The sequence below is a fragment of the Borostomias antarcticus genome (assembly GCF_949987555.1).
Source record: "Borostomias antarcticus genome assembly, chromosome: 24".
NCBI classification, from domain to species: domain Eukaryota; kingdom Metazoa; phylum Chordata; class Actinopteri; order Stomiiformes; family Stomiidae; genus Borostomias; species Borostomias antarcticus.
In genome coordinates, this window is record NC_140257.1 from 18,169,756 (window position 1) to 18,191,455 (window position 21,700).

The following is a 21,700-nucleotide window of genomic DNA, read 5'->3' on the forward strand; positions in this document are numbered from 1 at the left end:
AGACATAAATAGCTGTATATACCTGTACTGTAAATACATATACATACATTCATCAACTCACATTTACAAATATACACATTGAGAAAGTAATAATAATACATGAATGTTCTTGGCCCCGTCTCTGGTTGGAAGGAGGCGTGTCCATCATGGAGGTGTGGCGGCGTCGTCGTTACCTAGGCAACTGTAATCCAACGCAATTTCCGTTCATTTAAAAAAAACCTCAAACTGAGGTTTACCGTCCTGAGGTAAAAAATAATAATAAGCGGAATGGGGGTTTTTTAGTTTGTCATAGGCTACACCTCCCGGACAAAGAAGTAAGATAAGTTTGCTGTAGACAGTTGACGGTTAAAAACGGTTGAGATTTCTCCCAGCTGGAGCTCGAGACCATGGCAGAGCAGCGCGCGAGCACGCAGGCGAGCCGCCATGAGAAGAGTCTGGGTCTGCTGACCGTCAGGTTCGTCTCTCTGCTGCAGGAGGCCAAGGACGGCGTGCTGGACCTCAAAGTGGTCAGTGTTCCTCCCTAGTGTTCCTACCTACCTACCTACCGGGGCTGCAGCACGATAGTTATTTCTGTAACTTTAATCGACCTCCGTGTGTGATTGTGTTGTTCTGTCGTCCAGTCAGCAAAGGCGAACAAAAGATCTCAAGGAAGCGTCTTTCACCGGCGCGTCAATCAGTGCGAGTCAGGTTCATTGATAAACCTTGACCACAATGTGTGAGAAACAGCGCGTGTCTAGGTGCTGTTCTAATGTGTCTAAGTGCTGTTCTAACGTTGTGACTAAATTTAAACTAACTTTCTCTGACGCGCAGCGCGGGTGATTTCGTGCGCGAGCTGGAAGAGTTGATCAAAATCAGATCAAGTCCGTTAGGTTGCTATGGTAGCAGAGGTTAAAGGTTAGCTAACGTTAGAAGGCTATTATATTTAACGCTACGGCCAATGAGCCCAGCTAGTTATAATACTAGCATAGTTATAATACTAGCATAGTTATAATACTAGCATAGTTATAATACTAGCATAGTTATAACACTAGCTAGCATAGCGAACTATCATTATAGTTTACGCACTCATGTCAGAAACGGTGGTTGGTTGGTTAATCCAAAATGTTTGTTCGTTAGCTCATGAAATGTCCCCTTTCACCAGGATGCGCATAACTGGAACAGTGTTCATGCGTTCACACCTTTCTTTGCTCAACACTGGTTTGCTCCCTGTGATTGTTCCTCTCAAGGGGATCAGGTTCCAGCTGCTCTGCTGGTGTTAGGGTTAAGGTTAGGGTTAACCCTACTGCTGGTGTTGGGTAGTGTAGCTCTTTCACAAGCTCACCCTGTTGCCAACTCAAGAAGACTAATTCTCTTTACCCCTCCTCCTTCACTGAAAGTTAAATAAGGAGTTTCCCTCCCTCCTTGCCGCCAGAGCAGGTTAATGTTTACTCAGCATTCTCCTTGGCTCTCCTTCCTCCCCCTTCTCCCCTTCCTCCCCCGTCTCCCCTTCCTCCCCCTTCTCCCCTTCCTCCCCCTTCTCTCCTTCCTCCCCCTTCTCTCCTTCCTCCCCCTTCTCCCCTTCCTCCCCCGTCTCCCCTTCCTCCCCCTTCTCCCCTTCCTCCCCCGTCTCCCCTTCCTCCCCCGTCTCCCCTTCCTCCCCCTTCTCCCCTTCCTCCCCCGTCTCCCCTTCCTCCCCCTTCTCCCCTTCCTCCCCCGTCTCCCCTTCCTCCCCCGTCTCCCCTTCCTCCCCCTTCTCCCCTTCCTCCCCCTTCTCCCCTTCCTCCTCCCCCTTCTCCCCTTCCTCCTCCCCCTTCTCCCCTTCCTCCCCCGTCTCCCCTTCCTCCCCCTTCTCCCCTTCCTCCCCCTTCTCTCCTTCCTCCCCCGTCTCCCCTTCCTCCCCCGTCTCCCCTTCCTCCCCCTTCTCTCCTTCCTCCCCCTTCTCTCCTTCCTCCCCCTTCTCCCCTTCCTCCCCCTTCTCCCCTTCCTCCCCCTTCTCTCCTTCCTCCCCCTTCTCCCCTTCCTCCCCCTTCTCTCCTTCCTCCCCCTTCTCCCCTTCCTCCCCCTTCTCTCCTTCCTCCCCCTTCTCTCCTTCCTCCCCCTTCTCCCCTTCCTCCCCCTTCTCTCCTTCCTCCCCCTTCTCTCCTTCCTCCCCCTTCTCTCCTTCCTCCCCCTTCTCCCCTTCCTCCCCCTTCTCTCCTTCCTCCCCCGTCTCCCCTTCCTCCCCCGTCTCCCCTTCCTCCCCCTTCTCTCCTTCCTCCCCCTTCTCCCCTTCCTCCCCCTTCTCCCCTTCCTCCCCCTTCTCTCCTTCCTCCCCCTTCTCCCCTTCCTCCCCCTTCTCTCCTTCCTCCCCCTTCTCTCCTTCCTCCCCCTTCTCCCCTTCCTCCCCCTTCTCTCCTTCCTCCCCCTTCTCTCCTTCCTCCCCCTTCTCTCCTTCCTCCCCCTTCTCTCCTTCCTCCCCCGTCTCCCCTTCCTCCCCCGTCTCCCCTTCCTCCCCCGTCTCCCCTTCCTCCCCCGTCTCCCCTTCCTCCCCCGTCTCCCCTTCCTCCCCCGTCTCCCCTTCCTCCCCCTTCTCCCCTTCCTCCCCCTTCTCCCCTTCCTCCCCCGTCTCCCCTTCTCTCCTTCCTCCCCCTTCTCCCCTTCCTCCCCCTTCTCCCCTTCCTCCCCCGTCTCCCCCATCCCTAGTATTGTGTGTAGTAGCTCTTGGTGTGGGGGTGTTGGGTCCTAGTATTGTAGTAGTTCTTGGTGTGGGGGTGTTGGGCCCTAGTATTGTAGTAGTTCTTGGTGTGGGGGTGTTGGGCCCTAGTATTGTAGTAGTTCTTGGTGTGGGGGTGTTGGGCCCTAGTATTGTAGTAGTTCTTGGTGTGGGGGTGTTGGGCCCTAGTATTGTATGTAGTAGTTCTTGGTGTGGGGGTGTTGGGTCCTAGTATTGTATGTAGTATCTCTTGGTGTGGGGGTGTTGGGCCCTAGTATTGTATTGTAGTAGTTCTTGGTGTGGGGGCGTTGGGCCCTAGTATTGTATGTAGTAGTTCTTGGTGTGGGGGTGTTGGGCCCTAGTATTGTATGTAGTAGCTCTTGGTGTGGGGGTGTTGGGCCCTAGTATTGTGTGTAGTAGCTCTTGGTGTGGGGGCGTTGGGCCCTAGTATTGTATGTAGTATCTCTTGGTGTGGGGGTGTTGGGCCCTAGTATTGTATGTAGTATCTCTTGGTGTGGGGGTGTTGGGCCCTAGTATTGTATGTAGTAGCTCTTGGTGTGGGGGTGTTGGGCCCTAGTATTGTGTGTAGTAGCTCTTGGTGTGGGGGTGTTGGGTCCTAGTATTGTGTGTAGTATCTCTTGGTGTGGGGGTGTTGGGCCCTAGTATTGTGTGTAGTATCTCTTGGTGAGGGGGTGTTGGGCCCTAGTATTGTATGTAGTATCTCTTGGTGTGGGGGTGTTGGGCCCTAGTATTGTATGTAGTAGCTCTTGGTGTGGGGGTGTTGGGTCCTAGTATTGTATTGTAGTAGTTCTTGGTGTGGGGGTGTTGGGTCCTAGTATTGTAGTAGTTCTTGGTGTGGGGGTGTTGGGCCCTAGTATTGTGTGTAGTAGCTCTTGGTGTGGGGGTGTTGGGTCCTAGTATTGTATGTAGTATCTCTTGGTGTGGGGGTGTTGGGCCCTAGTATTGTAGTATCTCTTGGTGTGGGGGTGTTGGGCCCTAGTATTGTATGTAGTATCTCTTGGTGTGGGGGTGTTGGGCCCTAGTATTGTATGTAGTAGCTCTTGGTGTGGGGGTGTTGGGCCCTAGTATTGTATGTAGTATCTCTTGGTGTGGGGGTGTTGGGCCCTAGTATTGTATGTAGTAGCTCTTGGTGTGGGGGTGTTGGGCCCTAGTATTGTAGTAGTTCTTGGTGTGGGGGCGTTGGGTCCTAGTATTGTAGTAGCTCTTGGTGTGGGGGTGTTGGGCCCTAGTATTGTAGTATCTCTTGGTGTGGGGGTGTTGGGCCCTAGTATTGTGTGTAGTAGTTCTTGGTGTGGGGGTGTTGGGCCCTAGTATTGTATGTAGTATCTCTTGGTGTGGGGGTGTTGGGTCCTAGTATTGTATGTAGTAGTTCTTGGTGTGGGGGCGTTGGGTCCTAGTATTGTAGTAGCTCTTGGTGTGGGGGTGTTGGGCCCTAGTATTGTAGTATCTCTTGGTGTGGGGGTGTTGGGCCCTAGTATTGTGTGTAGTAGTTCTTGGTGTGGGGGTGTTGGGTCCTAGTATTGTAGTAGCTCTTGGTGTGGGGGTGTTGGGCCCTAGTATTGTAGTATCTCTTGGTGTGGGGGTGTTGGGCCCTAGTATTGTGTGTAGTAGTTCTTGGTGTGGGGGTGTTGGGCCCTAGTATTGTATGTAGTATCTCTTGGTGAGGGGGTGTTGGGCCCTAGTATTGTAGTATCTCTTGGTGTGGGGGTGTTGGGTCCTAGTATTGTATTGTAGTATCTCTTGGTGTGGGGGTGTTGGGCCCTAGTATTGTAGTATCTCTTGGTGTGGGGGTGTTGGGCCCTAGTATTGTAGTATCTCTTGGTGTGGGGGTGTTGGGCCCTAGTATTGTAGTAGGTCTTGGTGTGGGGGTGTTGGGCCCTAGTATTGTATGTAGTAGTTCTTGGTGTGGGGGTGTTGGGTCCTAGTATTGTGTGTAGTATCTCTTGGTGAGGGGGTATTGGGCCCTAGTATTGTAGTAGTTCTTGGTGTGGGGGTGTTGGGTCCTAGTATTGTGTGTAGTATCTCTTGGTGTGGGGGTGTTGGGCCCTAGTATTGTAGTAGTTCTTGGTGTGGGGGTGTTGGGTCCTAGTATTGTATTGTAGTATCTCTTGGTGAGGGGGTGTTGGGCCCTAGTATTGTGTGTAGTAGTTCTTGGTGTGGGGGTGTTGGGTCCTAGTATTGTATTGTAGTAGTTCTTGGTGTGGGGGCGTTGGGCCCTAGTATTGTATGTAGTATCTCTTGGTGTGGGGGTGTTGGGCCCTAGTATTGTATTGTAGTAGTTCTTGGTGTGGGGGTGTTGGGCCCTAGTATTGTATTGTAGTAGTTCTTGGTGTGGGGGCGTTGGGCCCTAGTATTGTATGTAGTATCTCTTGGTGTGGGGGTGTTGGGCCCTAGTATTGTATATAGTATCTCTTGGTGTGGGGGTGTTGGGCCCTAGTATTGTATGTAGTAGCTCTTGGTGTGGGGGTGTTGGGCCCTAGTATTGTGTGTAGTATCTCTTGGTGTGGGGGTGTTGGGTCCTAGTATTGTGTGTAGTATCTCTTGGTGTGGGGGCGTTGGGCCCTAGTATTGTAGTAGCTCTTGGTGTGGGGGTGTTGGGCCCTAGTATTGTATGTAGTATCTCTTGGTGTGGGGGTGTTGGGTCCTAGTATTGTGTGTAGTATCTCTTGGTGTGGGGGCGTTGGGCCCTAGTATTGTAGTAGCTCTTGGTGTGGGGGCGTTGGGCCCTAGTATTGTAGTAGCTCTTGGTGTGGGGGCGTTGGGCCCTAGTATTGTAGTAGCTCTTGGTGTGGGGGTGTTGGGTCCTAGTATTGTAGTATCTCTTGGTGTGGGGGTGTTGGGCCCTAGTATTGTATTGTAGTATCTCTTGGTGTGGGGGTGTTGGGCCCTAGTATTGTAGTAGTTCTTGGTGTGGGGGTGTTGGGCCCTAGTATTGTATTGTAGTATCTCTTGGTGTGGGGGTGTTGGGCCCTAGTATTGTGTGTAGTATCTCTTGGTGTGGGGGCGTTGGGCCCTAGTATTGTAGTAGTTCTTGGTGTGGGGGTGTTGGGCCCTAGTATTGTATTGTAGTATCTCTTGGTGTGGGGGCGTTGGGCCCTAGTATTGTATTGTAGTAGTTCTTGGTGTGGGGGTGTTGGGCCCTAGTATTGTGTGTAGTAGTTCTTGATGTGGGGGTGTTGGGCCCTAGTATTGTAGTAGTTCTTGGTGTGGGGGCGTTGGGCCCTAGTATTGTATTGTAGTAGTTCTTGGTGTGGGGGTGTTGGGCCCTAGTATTGTATTGTAGTAGTTCTTGGTGTGGGGGTGTTGGGCCCTAGTATTGTGTGTAGTAGTTCTTGATGTGGGGGTGTTGGGCCCTAGTATTGTAGTAGTTCTTGGTGTGGGGGCGTTGGGCCCTAGTATTGTATTGTAGTAGTTCTTGGTGTGGGGGTGTTGGGCCCTAGTATTGTATTGTAGTAGTTCTTGGTGTGGGGGTGTTGGGTCCTAGTATTGTATTGTAGTAGTTCTTGGTGTGGGGGTGTTGGGCCCTAGTATTGTATATAGTATCTCTTGGTGTGGGGGTGTTGGGCCCTAGTATTGTATGTAGTAGCTCTTGGTGTGGGGGTGTTGGGCCCTAGTATTGTAGTAGTTCTTGGTGTGGGGGTGTTGGGTCCTAGTATTGTAGTAGTTCTTGGTGTGGGGGTGTTGGGTCCTAGTATTGTATTGTAGTAGTTATTGGTGTGGGGGTGTTGGGCCCTAGTATTGTATTGTAGTATCTCTTGGTGTGGGGGTGTTGGGCCCTAGTATTGTATTGTAGTAGCTCTTTGTGTGGGGGTGTTGGGCCCTAGTATTGTGTGTAGTAGCTCTTGGTGTGGGGGTGTTGGGCCCTAGTATTGTGTGTAGTATCTCTTGGTGTGGGGGTGTTGGGCCCTAGTATTGTAGTAGCTCTTGGTGTCGGGGCGTTTGGTTTGTTTGTGCAGCCTGATTTGGAAGAGTCTTGAATTAATTCAGTGGTTTTCTTTTCCCTCTACTCTTTCTGTCCTGCATCTCTTTCTCTTCCACAGTGAAGTCCCAGTAATGCTGCCAACAGGACAACTTCTATGTGGTCTGTCAACAAACTCGATGCGGTCAGTTGTCTTAGAAGTTATACACTTAACGTGCAAACGTCTCTTTCTCAATGGACAGGCTGCTGACAGCTTGGCAGTGCGACAGAAGAGGAGGATATACGACATCACTAATGTGCTGGAGGGGGTGGGACTCATCGAGAAGAAAACTAAGAATATTATCCAGTGGAGGTCAGTGTGGTGCTCTTCTCTCTGTCACAAATAAACTGAGCATTAAGATAGAGCCCCCCCTCACACCCCTGTGCTCCCCGCCGGCAGGGGGCAGAACCTGGGTGGACAGACCCAGGAGGTGCTGCAGCAGGCGGAGCAGCTGAAGGCCCAGATCTCCGAGCTGGAGAGCCAGGAGAGGGAGCTGGACGAGCAGAGGGCTTGGCTGGAGCAGAGCATCAAACACATGAGCAGCGACGGCCGCGACAGCAGATATCCTCCCGCCGCACCCCTAACCCTAACCCTCACTCCTCCTGCCGCACACCTAACCCTAACCCTCACTCCTCCTGCCGCACACCCGCGCTGAGCTGCGCCCGCTTACTCACTCACCTCACTCACTCACCTCACACCCGCGCTGAGCTGCGCCCGCTCACTCACTCACCTCACTCACTCACCTCACACCTGCGCTGAGCTGCGCCTGCTCACTCACTCACCTCACACCTGCGCTGAGCTGCGCCTGCTCACTCACTCACCTCACACCCGCGCTGAGCTGCACCCGCTCACTCACTCACCTCACACCCGCGCTGAGCTGCACCCGCTCACTCACTCACCTCACTCACTCACCTCACTCACTCACCTCACACCTGCGCTGAGCTGCGCCTGCTCACTCACTCACCTCACACCTGCGCTGAGCTGCGCCTGCTCACTCACTCACCTCACACCTGCGCTGAGCTGCGCCTGCTCACTCACTCACCTCACTCACTCACCTCACTCACTCACCTCACACCTGCGCTGAGCTGCGCCTGCTCACTCACTCACCTCACACCTGCGCTGAGCTGCGCCTGCTCACTCACTCACCTCACACCTGCGCTGAGCTGCACCCGCTCACTCACTCACCTCACACCCGCGCTGAGCTGCACCCGCTCACTCACTCACCTCACTCACTCACCTCACTCACTCACTTCACACCCGCGCTGAGCTGCTCACTTACTCACCTCACACCCGCTCTCTCATGTCATGAAAATGATTTTGGGGTCTTGCTACAGTAAGGCCAATTCATAAACTGTTAGCAGAAAACCCTGAATATTTAACTATAAAAAGTTCTCATGCAGCTTTAAAGGTATTCCGAGGAGTTTATTTTTGGTTACGAAACAGTCTCATTTTAATGTGGGTGAATCTACATTACCCACACTTGTTTGTGTCCATTTTCGACAAATGTCGTTTCTACTATGTAGTTTATTTTTAGATTATTATTTCGTGGTCGGGTCGTCCAGAACTTTCTTGGAATGACGAAACGATTTACTGCAGTAGCCTACGCCGCTGACAAGAGACGGCGTGAGCAAGTATGACCGTTATATATTGTCAAAAGTAACGTTACTAGTAAGACCTATGTAATTGCCTCGTCGGTGGCCATGGTAATGTGGTCTTTTTGGGCGTAAAAAAACACTTCCGCTTCCGAAACTCCTCGTAGAGCTTTTAACTGATTCTTACTTGTTTGCTTACTGAACAGAACAGGATTTACATGTATGTGTGTATAATACCAGCATGGTGGAATAATCCTCCTGATGAGTAATTACCTCAGTCTTGTTTTTCCAGTTTAGATAATGAGTTTTCTCAACAACATTGTTCTCTTCCAGTCCCTTAATCCCCATCGTTCCTTAACCCTTCACACGTTCAAGTATGTGACCCATGAGGACGTGTGTGACGCCTTCGCTGGGGACACGCTCCTGGCCGTGGTGGCGCCCACCGGGACGCAGCTGGAGGTGCCCATGCCTGAGACGGTAACCTTTCCTCCCATGCCTGAGACGGTAACCTTTCCTCCCTGCCTCAGAGAGAAACATACCAGCTGAGACACTTTGCCTCTCGTGAAATCCTTTTGTTTTTAACCCAAATGGTCCGTGGCCTTTCGTGTATAAGACGTGAGTCTGCTCCTGTGTTCACTAACCTCACGCTGACAGATCATGGTTTGCTTCCATTAACTATCTGGGATCTCTCCATTGGAAACTGTTTGGAAAAGGGCAGGCAATTTCAAAACTAGTCGGCAGGTCATTGGATTAAACAAATCAGAAAGTCTTATCAGCGCTAACTTCAACCGCTCCTCGCTGTCATAGACACGCCCAGCGTAGCTGTCTGGATTTCCTCAGAAACCAGCGCTGATTGGCCAGATCGTTTTCTGATCGGGCTCAAATGGTTCTCTATTGAGATCACCCACACTGATCTGTGAGTAACAATGTGAACTCGCAACATCAGGATGGTCTCATGAGTCTAGTGTTCACCCCCCCCCCCCAACCTCTCCGCTGGGTCAGAATGGCCAGAGGTAGTACCAGGTCGACCAATGATGTACTCCTGTCTCTCTCTCTCTCTCTCTCTCTCCCTCTCTCTCTCTCTCTCTCCCTCTCTCTCTCTCTCTCTCTCTCTCTCTCTCTCTCTCTCTCTCTCTCTCTCTCTCTCCCTCTCTCTCTCTCTCTCTCTCTCTCTCTCCTCTCTCTCTCTCTGTGTGCAGTATCACAACGGTCAGAAGAAGTACCAGGTGAACCTGCGCAGCCAGTCTGCTCCCATCCAGGTGATGCTCATCAACAGGGAGCAGGGCTCCTCCAAGCCCGTGGTCTTCTCCGTGCCCCCCCTGGAGGACCTCTCTGCCATGCCCACCCCCCCCACCACCCCCGCCTGCCTGCAGAGGTTCCCCCTGCCCTCGGCCCCGGGCCGGACCCTCTCCACCAGCCCCCTGGCAGGCCAGGGGCCCTCCGTCCACCACACGGACCACACACCCTCCTCCACCCCTCCCGACGTGCACATGGGTAAAAACAAAAAAAGGGGGGGGGGGGCACAGGGTTCACGTTGGTGTGGAAAGCATCTACAGATGTTTAGATCTTTCTCTATTAGATCCAAAGGAAAACGTATCTGTCTTAAGAGAGTAAAGAGTGACTAACATCACTATTAGTGAAGGCACTGAGGCTTTCTGAAACCCTGGCTGCTAGGCCAGTTGTATCTCAGATAGCTTCATTACTCGAGGCCTTGTTAAATGCAGTGTGCATTACTGACACCCGCTGGCAAAGATCATTTATGGCAGCCAAAATAACCAATGAGGATGGCCGTGATTTCGCTGTGTGATAAACTTATAACCCGTAGTAAGAATTATCATTAGGCTGGGTTTATTGTTGTAATTTTTTCTGACTGAAATATAGTGATGGAGCTTCGCCTATCCTATTGGGGCTAATTGACTTGCCAACCACCTGTGACTCACGCTCTGTTGGACTCTAGAATAGAGACGGCGCTGTAAACCTGCTTCTGGAACCTGGCACCGTCAAAACCCAAACGATACTAAAATGTATCAAACTCCTCACAAAACAATCCTTAAAAAAAACAATCCTACTCGCAATCTACACTTCCGGCTTGACAGGCTGTACAAGCCATGAATTAAGACGGGTTTCGTTTCACTCGAATCTCAAAACAGAGCGTTGGCGTGATCCTGCAGTGAGCGAGGCCTCGTTTGTCGTCCATCACGTGATCAAGCCTTGGTACGGAGTTTCAGTAAGACTGTCCTATGTGCTCAACAAGGGCCTGGGAACCTCAACCTCAGTCTCAACATCGCTAGCTCTCAGTAGAACAAGGGCCTGGGAACCTCAGTCTCAACATCGCTAGCTCTCAGTAGAACAAGGGCCTGGGAACCTCAGTCTCAGAACATCGCTAGCTCTCAGTAGAACAAGGGCCTGGGAACCTCAGTCTCAGAACATCGCTAGCTCTCAGTAGAACAAGGGCCTGGGAACCTCCGTCTCATAACATCGCTAGCTCTCAGTAGAACAAGGGCCTGGGAACCTCAGTCTCATAACATCGCTAGCTCTCAGTAGTAATGGATGAGCCTGGTTGTGCTCACCTGGTTGTGCTCACCTGGTGTATATCTAACGGGAGCAATGCTCCAGGGTTGTGCTCACCTGGTGTATATCTATCAGGAGCAATGCTCCAGGGTTGTGCTCACCTGGTGTATGTCTAACAGGAGCAATGCTCCAGGGTTGTGCTCACCTGGTGTATGTCTAACAGGAGCAATGCTCCAGGGTTGTGCTCACCTGGTGTATATCTAACAGGAGCAATGCTCCAGGGTTGTGCTCACCTGGTGTATATCAGGAGCAATGCTCCAGGGTTGTGCTCACCTGGTTTATATCTAACAGGAGCAATGCTCCAGGGTTGTGCTCACCTGGTGTATATCAGGAGCAATGCTCCAGGGTTGTGCTCACCTGGTGTGTATCTAACGGGAGCAGTGCTCCAGGGTTGTGCTCACCTGGTGTATATCTAACAGGAGCAATGCTCCAGGGTTGTGCTCACCTGGTGTGTATCTAACAGGAGCAATGCTCCAGGGTTGTGCTCACCTGGTGTATATCTATCAGGAGCAATGCTCCAGGGTTGTGCTCACCTGGTGTGTATCTAACAGGAGCAATGCTCCAGGGCTGTGCTCACCTGGTGTGTATCTAACAGGAGCAATGCTCCAGGGTTGTGCTCACCTGGTGTATATCTATCAGGAGCAATGCTCCAGGGTTGTGCTCACCTGGTGTGTATCTAACAGGAGCAATGCTCCAGGGCTGTGCTCACCTGGTGTGTATCTAACAGGAGCAATGCTCCAGGGCTGTGCTCACCTGGTGTATATCTAACAGGAGCAGTGCTCCAGGGTTGTGCTCCAGGGTTGTGCTCACCTGGTGTATATCTAACAGGGCTGTGCTCACCTGGTGTGTATCTAACGGGAGCAATGCTCCAGGGTTGTGCTCACCTGGTGTGTATCTAACAGGCTCTGTCCTCCTCCAGAGATCCTCCCCCAGACGGAGCCTCTGCCCGGGCAGGGCACCAGGCTGCAGGGTGGGGTCAGCGGGCAGGAGCTCCAGGCCATGCTGGATGTGGGCGGCCTGCTGAAGCTCCACCCCGGGACCGAGGACCAGCCCAAGGACGAGAGGGAGGGGGACGCTGGGGGTGAGTGAAGGTGTAGTTAGGTGAGGTAGAGGGGTGATATCTCTCAACTAAGCTCACTTTTTTACCGAGGAGGCTTGGATGTTGTTCAGGGACGTTGCTTGTATGAGGCTGTTGCCGTCTGATAGACGCAGTGTGACTCAGACTGCCTGGTGTTGTTGTTCCTCCAGGAGTTGCTGACCTGATTGATGAGCTGATGTCCTCCGACGGTAAGGATCCTCTCATGACCGTATGGGGGAGGTGGAGGTGGATCCTCTCATGACCGTATGGGGGAGGTGGAGGTGGATCCTCTCATGAGCGTATGGGGGAGGTAGAGGGGGATCCTCATGACCGTATGGGGGAGGTAGAGGGGGATCCTCATGACCGTATGGGGGAGGTAGAGGGGGATCCTCATGAGCGTATGGGGGAGGTGGAGGTGGATCCTCATGACCGTATGGGGGAGGTAGAGGGGGATCCTCTCATGACCGTATGGGGGAGGTGGAGGTGGATCCTCTCATGACCGTATGGGGGAGGTGGAGGTGGATCCTCTCATGACCGTATGGGGGAGGTAGAGGTGGATCCTCTCATGACCGTATGGGGGAGGTGGAGGTGGATCCTCTCATGACCGTATGGGGGAGGTGGAGGTGTTGGAGGTGAGAACCTGACCCTAACCCTAACCCTCTGCCTCCTCAGTGTTCCCTCTGCTCCGGCTGTCACCGAGCGCAGCCGCCGACTACAACTTCAACCTGGACGACAACGAAGGGGTCTGCGACCTGTTTGATGTTCAGATCCTCAACTACTGACAGGTGACCGGTACTGAGCTCACACACTGAGGTCACCAGGAAGTGAGCTCACACACTGAGGTCACCAGGAAGTGAGCTCACACACTGAGGTCACCAGGAAGTGAGCTCACACACTGAGGTCACCAGGAAGTGAGCTCACACACTGAGGTCACCAGGAAGTGAGCTCACACACTGAGGTCACCAGGAAGTGAGCTCACACACTGAGGTCACCAGGAAGTGAGCTCACACACTGAGGTCACCAGGAAGTGAGCTCACACATTCTGAGGTCACCAGGAAGTGAGCTCACACACTGAGGTCACCAGGAAGTGAGCTCACACACTGAGGTCACCAGGAAGTGAGCTCACACATTCTGAGGTCACCAGGAAGTGAGCTCACACACTGAGGTCACCAGGAAGTGAGCTCACACACTGAGGTCACCAGGAAGTGAGCTCACACACTGAGGTGACCAGGAACTGAACTCAGTCTTTCTTTTGCCTTACTGAGCCAACAGTATCTGTGAGGCTGCAGCAGTACGGAGCTCTTCAGCACACTGCCATCCTGAGATGCTTCCCTCAAACATGGGACATTCCCAGATCAAACCTGCCCTATTGAGACCACTGCTCCTTAGTCATGCACTGAATACTAAATACAGGATCTGTGTACTAAATACATAATGACGAAAATGTAACACGTGGATGCATTACTATAGAATCTAGATGGGGGAAACTTGGAGTCACAATGCTGATAATTCAGTCATATTGACAATAGTGGAATATCTCAGATTGATGTGAGTATTGAACCTGGGGAAGAGCCTGGGTGGATGAGTATTAAACCTGGGGAAGAGCCTGGGTGGATGAGTATTAAACCTGGGGAAGAGCCTGATGTGAGTATTAAACCTGGGGAAGAGCCTGATGTGAGTATTGAACCTGGGGAAGAGTCTGCGTGGACGTCCTTGTTCTGTCCCTCCTTGTGCCTCTCTGTGTCTATACAACCAACCATGGCCTTCAGTTTAGGATAGCAGAGATGTTTTCTACTCCAGAATCACATCTGTACTGTCCATCCAGTGATAGCAGGGTTCGCTAGGCCTTCAGTTTTATGATAACAGATGTTTTCTGCACCCGAATCACATCTATACATCCAATGACGGCGAGGTTTGCTAGGCCTTCAGTTTAGGATTACACATGTTTTCTACACCAGAATTACAGTACATTCATGTTTGTTTTCATTCTTTTATTTTTCCTTTTCTAGATTATTGATTTCTGGAGATTTATTGACACATTATAACGTGACAGTTTTTAGTATTTGCAATTTAACCATCTTAATTTCCATGCACAGAGATGCATGCTCAAACCAGGTCTTTGACAGGTGGTGGTGCACTTTGACCTCTGTTTCCCAGCATGCAGTGAGGCGTCTCTTTAGGCTGTCCCACCTCGCTGGTCTGGGTTGTGTTTAGTACTTTCCAGTGTCTCATGTTGAAGTGGTGCAAACTTAATATATCAATGTTACTGTTTAATTTTTTTCTGAATGACTGTGACACTGCCATATGGGACTAAAATGTTTGTTTTTCTAATAACTATTTATAGTTATATATTTGAGTAGATATACATGATTGTTTAGTTTTTTTACTTAATTTATAAGAAAATTATTTTTTGTTAACTTGAAGGAAGCTGGTCGACTGCCTTATTGTGATACAATCAACCTTTTGACAGTTTGTGGTCTGAATTTTCAGACATGTTTGAAGTGCCTTATCTAGTACTTTTGTATATTTTTATATATTTTCTTTTCTAATCAAAAAGAGTTTTCTTTGCACATTTTTGGACCAAAGTGTTATAATAAACATTCAGTCACAGTGGGCAGTGTTGATTTCTTCATTCTCACTAGTTTTCATACCCCAGCTAAATACTGCACCCAGCTAAATACTGCACTCTGGACACCCAGCTAAATACTGCACCCAGCTAAATACTGCACTCTGGACACCCAGCTAAATACTGCACTCTGGACACCCAGCTAAATACTGCACCCAGCTAAATACTGCACATCTGCTATCACTCCGGCCTAGCCCATCCTAGCCCATCTAATCAACCTACCTGCTAGTTCTGATACCCGCTGGAGCAATCAGTAACTGGCCATTTAATCCATTATATGCCCGTTTCCACCCTAGAACATAGTGGACATGTGTTTGGCAAGTCCCTTCTGAAGGATAGCTTGCATGGTTTAGCTATTGCTTGCAAGCTACTGTAGCTAGCTGCTTCTATTGGGTGGACAACTACTGTAGCTAGCTGCTACTATTGGGTGGACAACTTCTGTAGCTAGCTGCTACTATTGGGTGGACAACGGAACGCACTGATGTTGGGAAAAGCTGGGAAACAGAAACATAATTGTAGAGTAGACTGGCGAGGTCATGAGTAGACTGGCGAGGTCATGGGTGTTTATCAGGGCAACTGACACCGATAGGCTGGCGCGAGGTCTTGGGTGTTTATCAGGGCTGTTGTATTGTGCAGTATGCAGAGCGTGTAATATTTGAGCCTGGAGGGGATACACACCTCCACCCAGTTTGATAAAAATCAGTTTGGTAGTTTTTGCGTAATCGTAGTCCAAAAAATGAATGGATGTGAACGGCCGGTCCGGCAGTGTTTGGGTTTAGGGTTCCTGTGTCTGTGAAACAAACTATTCAGACTAAGAACTTGCTGTTACAGACTTAATGTGTTATTGTCAACAAACAACAAACCAAGCCCTGCTGTCTCAACTGAGGACTACCTCAAACATTATACCATCTGAGAAATTATGTTTTCATCAGTACCTGATTGGTTAAAGAGTGGGGCAATACTGGGTTACAAAGGTACATCCCAGATGACCGGGTCATCGTCCCAGGACAGACTGGTGTTTGCTAACCATCTGCTGTCCAGTGCAAAGTACAATCAAACACACACAAAACACTGACGATGCAGCATTCAGCTACAAAATTCAGACTGTATTCAATATGGGCCCGAATTGATACTTGGCTGTGAATTTTTAGTCAAATCCATACAGTAAACCATATCATATATAGAAAAAACATAACATAACCCCCGTCTGAGGGGTTTTTAACACATTACCTGTTCTACACCTTTTTTTCCTCAAGATTCAAGATTCCTTATATTTGTCACGTAATCACGTAATTTGTCACAGTGAAATGTTGCTGTCGACTCCAAGATTTTACTTGATACAGATAGACTCTAATACTCAATTACCAAATGTGATATTGTAGCTGCTACGAGAGAGATGCTGCCAAACTAAATTTCGTTGTATTTCTTGTACGATGACAATAAAGTTTCTAAACTAAAAATGACAAATTTACAGATTACGAAAATGTACAAATTTACAAATTAAAACACACCATGATAAGTACCCTTTCTATACAGTAAGCATAAGATGAAGCTAGGACGCATGGCATGTCTCCAGATGAAGCTAGGACGCATGGCATGTCTCCAGATGAAGCTAGGACGCATGGCATGTCTCCAGATGAAGCTAGGACGCATGGCATGTCTCCAGATGAAGCTAGGACGCATGGCATGTCTCCAGATGAAGCTAGGACGCATGGCATGTCTCCAGATGAAGCTAGGACGCATGGCATGTCTCCAGATGAAGCTAGGACGCATGGCATGTCTCCAGATTAAGATAGGACGCATGGCATGTCTCCAGATTAAGATAGGACGCATGGCATGTCTCCAGATTAAGATGGGACGCATGGCATGTCTCCAGATTAAGATAGGACGCATGGCATGTCTCCAGATTAAGCTAGGACGCATGGCATGTCTCCAGATTAAGATGGGACGCATGGCATGTCTCCAGATTAAGATGGGACGCATGGCATGTCTCCAGATTAAGCTAGGACGCATGGCATGTCTCCAGATTAAGATAGGACGCATGGCATGTCTCCAGATTAAGATAGGACGCATGGCATGTCTCCAGATTAAGCTAGGACGCACGGCATGTCTCCAGACTTTCAGTGGCGGAGATCTCAAAAGTCTGGCAGTGTGAGACTAGCCAGAATTTAACCAACTTCCTATTGTGGAGGCCATGTTAGGATGGGAAAAGGCGAAGCTTCCTGGCCGGTGATTGGGTTTATTCTGCCTCTTGGTCCTGGTAGTCTGAGAACAAAACAGAAGGTCAGTTATCAATTTAATCAAGACTCAAGATGTGTTTATAGCCATGCCAATCAACAGATTGAAACATTGAAGAGGCACCGTTTACTCTGGACTGTTTCAGCCTTTTCTCCACTCATCTTCGACCCCTCTTGAGAAATCCAGATATAATGAAATACACATCAGGGCTCTTGAGCAACTTCAAGTAGAATTCTGCTAATATGATGCTTTTTGGGAACAGGTAGTCAAACTACCTCTAAGTTCCCACCTCAGCTCAGATTGTGATACAACTTACTAAGGCAGCACAACTTGCCTTCCAGTCCTAGAACTTTCTGTGCACATCCCTACATGCAGTTTCTACTGGCATCTCTTACCTGGTAGGAGAACACGCCGGAACACTCCCCTGGTTTCTACTGGCATCTCTTACCTGGTAGGAGAACACGCCCCTGGTTTCTACTGGCATCTCTTACCTGGTTGGAGAACACGCCGGAACACGCCCCTGGTCGGCCGTCACAGCCTTGCAGGTCTGAGTCTGGCCCCTTGCTGGCCCCTTGCTGGCCCCCTGCTGGCTCCTTGCTGGCCCCTTGCTGGCCCCCTGCTGGCTCCTTGCTGGCCGTCTCCACTTGTCTCTTTACCCTCAGCTGCTCAGAGAACGGTCCAACACCCATCTCATATCAGAATGACTACATCACATCAGTCCCTTAAGAAGTGAGTCAAATAACTGCCCTGTATAACGTTGTACATGAATTGAATCAGAAATGTACTGTAGAACTGTACAGAACTGAGGTCAGAGGAGTGAGTACATAATGGATCTTACCATGTCTACATTCTCCGTCTGTAGAGCGTCTATCCCTCTGTTTGGAGAGTGAAGAGCTGCAGGGTTAATCAGGCCAGCCGGCAGAAACAGGAGAACGAGCTGCAGAGTCCAGTCCATTCTGATGCAATGGAGAGTCTGGAAACGCTGGTCACCCCCTTATACTCACACAGCTAATGATTTCCAGATGGTGGAAGGAATATCTACAACAACGTTGATAGACAGATAGACAGATAGATAAACAGATAGATAGATAGATAGATAGATAGACAGACGGATAGATAGACAGATAGATAGACAGACGGATAGATAGACAGATAGATAGATAGATAGGTTTATGTTTGGTATGTGTAAATCATTTGACTAAATGTTCTGTTTCTTTGTTATGAGCCACTGTACCTGTACATGTTATCGACGTCCTCAAGATGTGGTCTATGTTGTTCAGTCATGCTGATCACGTTTAGACTCATTCGATGTCAGTTGCACATCGGTTCTGAATGTAAATACTAATTTCAGAAATCGTAGGTCTGGCCAGCCTGGTAGGGTTGAATGTCACTGTGTGACACCCTCAGTTGATCTGCTAGCACTCTAAAGTGGAATTGATTATGGGGAGTCTCCTTTTTATTGTAATCTGAAATTGGAGGAAAATAGTATGTCATATAGGACATTTTAGAGGGCCTTTATTTTGAAATGCCACATCAGAATGTCTTCAAAGTCTGGGTGACACCCTGGGGTGGTCTGCACTCTGGAGTGGTATTATGGGCGAAGGAAATATAGTTAATATGACAATTTAGAGGTCCTATATTTTCAAATGCCACACCAGAACGCCCTTTCACTTCCTTAATCAAACCATAGTTAGTTGACTTCACTAAGTGAACGCGACGGCGGTAAACCTCAGTTCTTACGAGAGAAAATCCTATTTACCGTAATAACGCTAATGTTTACGCAAAGGGGAATTGGTGGTGGCCCACATGATTTGCATTTCCGAATTGAAGGCTGACTTGGCCGCAGTAGTTGGAGTCAGGGTCAGACCCTCATACATCGATGGTCAGACCTCAGCTGTCCGGTGGGTCAGACCTCAGCTGTCCGGTGGGTACTGCGCTCGTCATTGTTTAGGCTACTGATGAGAATATGAAATTATGTAAAAGAAATAAAATAGATTTATTTAGATATGCGAAGCTAATGTCTCTCCTTTTACACATCGTGTCAATGCCTTCACAGAACCGGAGAGGTACCGGCAGCGCTCAGACGGACCGAGCTCAGTAAGTAGGCTATCGCAGCTTTTACTGTTTATTGCAGTGCAATGCTTTTAGACGAACAATTCAAATGTCACAGATTAATCAAAGTTAATTTCAACAACCAGAACGATTGTTAACTGATTGTTGTCAGAATCATATAATCAATTGCTATTGTATGCGTCGTTCTATCCTATTATAAACACGTGCATGCTTAACACCGGGGTGGACCTAATGATAGCCCATTTGTTCTTAAATTAAATTCCTTCATCCTCCTGCTTTTATAGCCTACAACTCATTATGGATGTTAGAGCCCCCCCATGTAGCCTAGTCTAGGAGTGAAAGTGAAATCTTTCAAAGTGAGTCTTACTTTGATTCGGCTACTACAGATTGGCGAGAGTAGCCTACTCGAAGGATACGGGAGGATGTGATATGGGAGGATGTGATGTGATATGGGAGGATGTGATATGATATGGGAGGATGTGATATGGGAGGATGTGATATGGGAGGATGTGATATGGGAGGATATGGGAGGATGTGATATGGGAGGATATGGGAGGATGTGATATGGGAGGATGTGATATGGGAGGATGTGATATGATATGGGAGGATGTGATATGATATGGGAGGATGTGATATGGGAGGATGTGATATGATATGGGAGGATGTGATATGGGAGGATGTGATATGGGAGGATGTGATTGATTACTGGCAGCCCAGCAAATCCGTTGGATCCCATCTGATCAGTAATCGATTATTCTGAGTGACACCCGCGTGAACTCAGTCCACTAGAGTCGTGATCACGGCTAGATTAAATCAGTCCACTAGAGTCGTGATCACGGCTAGATTAAATCAGTCCACTAGAGTCGTGATCACGGATAGATTAAATCAGTCCACTAGAGTCGTGATCATGGCTAGATTAAATCAGTCCACTAGAGTCGTGATCACGGCTAGATTAAATCAGCCCACTAGAGTCGTGATCACGGCTAGATTACAGTTTGCGCCGCATTTCAGGGAACAAACGCGCGAGGAATGTTTGTGTATAAGCCTGTTCAAGGTTTGTGTATAAGCCTGTTCAAGGGGTGTGTATAAGTTATAAGCCTGTTCAAGGTGTTTGTGTATAAGCCTGTTTGTTCAAGGTGGGGAAACAGCACCGCTAATGCTCACTAGGATTATTCTGAAGAGGGTTAGGGTTAGCGGGCGCACACCCAGCTAGCCTGTACTCTCACTTTCTGGCCCCTGGGTGATACTGTTGTTTTTGCTTCCCATGTAGGGGTGGGTCGTATGCCCTCCTCCCTTGTTCCCATGTAGGGGTGGGACCCATGCCCTCCTCCCTTGTTCCCATGTAGGGGTGGGACCTATGCCCTCCTCCCTTGTTCTCTGTAAAGCGCATTGTGTTGCCTCTGTGTATGAAATGCGCTTTACAAATAAAGCTTTGATTGATTTGATTAATACTCTTAAGCCCTCTAAGGGGTAGAAGCTGTCTCAGGGGTAGAAGCTGTCTCAGGGGTAGGAGCTCTCTAAGGGGTAGAAGCTGTCTCAGGGGTAGAAGCTCTCTAAGGGGTAGAAGCTGTCTCGGGGGTAGGAGCTGTCTCAGGGGTAGGAGCTGTCTCAGGGGTAGAAGCTGTCTAAGGGGTAGAAGCTGTCTCAGGGGTAGGAGCTGTCTCAGGGGTAGGAGCTGTCTCAGGGGTAGGAGCTGTCTCAGGGGTAGGAGCTGTCTCAGGGGTAGAAGCTGTCTCAGGGGTAGAAGCTGTCTCAGGGGTAGGAGCTGTCTCAGGGGTAGGAGGTCTCAGGGGTAGAAGCTGTCTAAGGGGTAGAAGCTGTCTCAGGGGTAGGAGCTGTCTAAGGGGTAGGAGCTGTCTCAGGGGTAGAAGCTGTCTCAGGGGTAGAAGCTGTCTAAGGGGTAGAAGCTGTCTCAGGGGTAGAAGCTGTCTCGGGGGTAGAAGCTGTCTCAGGGGTAGAAGCTGTCTCAGGGGTAGGAGCTGTCTAAGGGGTAGGAGCTGTCTCAGGGGTAGAAGCTGTCTCAGGGGTAGAAGCTGTCTCGGGGGTAGAAGCTGTCTCAGGGGTAGAAGCTGTCTCGGGGGTAGAAGCTGTCTCGGGGGTAGAAGCTGTCTCAGGGGTAGAAGCTGTCTCGGGGGTAGAAGCTGTCTAAGGGGTAGAAGCTGTCTCGGGGGTAGAAGCTGTCTCAGGGGTAGAAGCTGTCTCGGGGGTAGAAGCTGTCTAAGGGGTAGAAGCTGTCTCAGGGGTAGAAGCTGTCTCAGGGGTAGAAGCTGTCTCAGGGGTAGAAGCTGTCTCAGGGGTAGAAGCTGTCTCAGGGGTAGAAGCTGTCTCGGGGGTAGAAGCTGTCTCGGGGGTAGAAGCTGTCTCGGGGGTAGAAGCTGTCTCAGGGGTAGGAGCTGTCTCAGGGGTAGAAGCTGTCTCAGGGGTAGAAGCTGTCTCAGGGGTAGGAGCTGTCTAAGGGGTAGGAGGTCTCAGGGGTAGGAGCTGTCTCGGGGGTAGAAGCTGTCTCAGGGGTAGAAGCTGTCTCAGGGGTAGGAGCTGTCTAAGGGGTAGGAGGTCTCAGGGGTAGGAGCTGTCTAAGGGGTAGAAGCTGTCTCAGGGGTAGGAGCTGTCTAAGGGGTAGAAGCTGTCTCGGGGGTAGAAGCTGTCTCAGGGGTAGGAGCTGTCTCGGGGGTAGAAGCTGTCTCAGGGGTAGAAGCTGTCTCGGGGGTAGAAGCTGTCTCAGGGGTAGAAGCTGTCTCGGGGGTAGAAGCTGTCTCAGGGGTAGAAGCTGTCTCAGGGGTAGGAGCTGTCTCGGGGGTAGAAGCTGTCTCGGGGGTAGAAGCTGTCTCAGGGGTAGAAGCTGTCTAAGGGGTAGGAGCTGTCAGGTTTGGA

The 21,700-nt window shown here is 49.9% G+C and overlaps 3 protein-coding genes across 5 annotated transcripts in view; 2 read left to right on the forward strand and 1 right to left on the reverse strand.

Annotated features, from left to right (window-relative positions):
* Window positions 1–386: 386 nt before the first annotated feature.
* On the forward strand, window positions 387–12,674 carry e2f5 (E2F transcription factor 5; the record flags this gene model as incomplete). Its single annotated transcript, XM_084458360.1, has 8 exons — window positions 387–506; window positions 6,854–6,963; window positions 7,051–7,189; window positions 8,577–8,720; window positions 9,443–9,737; window positions 11,734–11,895; window positions 12,063–12,101; window positions 12,565–12,674. The coding sequence occupies 8 exons, from the start codon at window positions 387–389 to the stop codon at window positions 12,672–12,674; spliced, it is 1,119 nt and encodes a 372-aa protein (XP_084314486.1).
* Window positions 12,675–15,603: 2,929 nt separating this feature from the next.
* Window positions 15,604–17,782, reverse strand: LOC311325102 (uncharacterized protein). Of its 3 annotated transcripts, XM_084457757.1 has the most exons (4): window positions 17,595–17,782; window positions 17,349–17,418; window positions 17,248–17,315; window positions 15,604–16,783 (listed from the first exon to the last, which is right to left on the reverse strand). In XM_084457757.1, exons 1-4 carry the CDS (start codon window positions 17,709–17,711, stop codon window positions 16,676–16,678), a joined length of 363 nt encoding a protein of 120 aa, XP_084313883.1. In that variant the 5' UTR covers window positions 17,712–17,782; the 3' UTR covers window positions 15,604–16,675. The 3 variants fall into 3 exon arrangements, with proteins under 3 accessions (XP_084313883.1, XP_084313882.1, XP_084313881.1); XM_084457756.1 differs by having other exon boundaries at window positions 17,248–17,418; window positions 17,595–17,776; XM_084457755.1 differs by having other exon boundaries at window positions 17,248–17,445; window positions 17,595–17,775.
* A 106-nt stretch (window positions 17,783–17,888) lies between these two features.
* The window catches only part of myripa (myosin VIIA and Rab interacting protein a), a 31,204-nt gene continuing 27,392 nt past the window's right edge, over window positions 17,889–21,700 (forward strand). Inside the window, exons 1-2 of the mRNA XM_084458361.1 lie at window positions 17,889–18,680; window positions 18,813–18,853. The gene's annotated coding sequence lies outside the window, so the exon portion shown is untranslated. The remainder of the gene's footprint in view (window positions 18,681–18,812; window positions 18,854–21,700) is intronic.

Coding starts and splice junctions, on each gene's coding strand:
- LOC311325102 (XM_084457755.1), bottom strand. CDS start 17,711: ATGGACTGGACTCTGCAGCTCGTTCTCCTGTTTCTGCCGGCTGGCCTG. Junction 17,446..17,594: donor AGACGGAGAATGTAGACATG/GTAAGATCCATT, acceptor TTCTGATATGAG/ATGGGTGTTGGACCGTTCTC. Junction 16,784..17,247: donor CCGGCGTGTTCTCCAACCAG/GTAAGAGATGCC, acceptor TTTTGTTCTCAG/ACTACCAGGACCAAGAGGCA.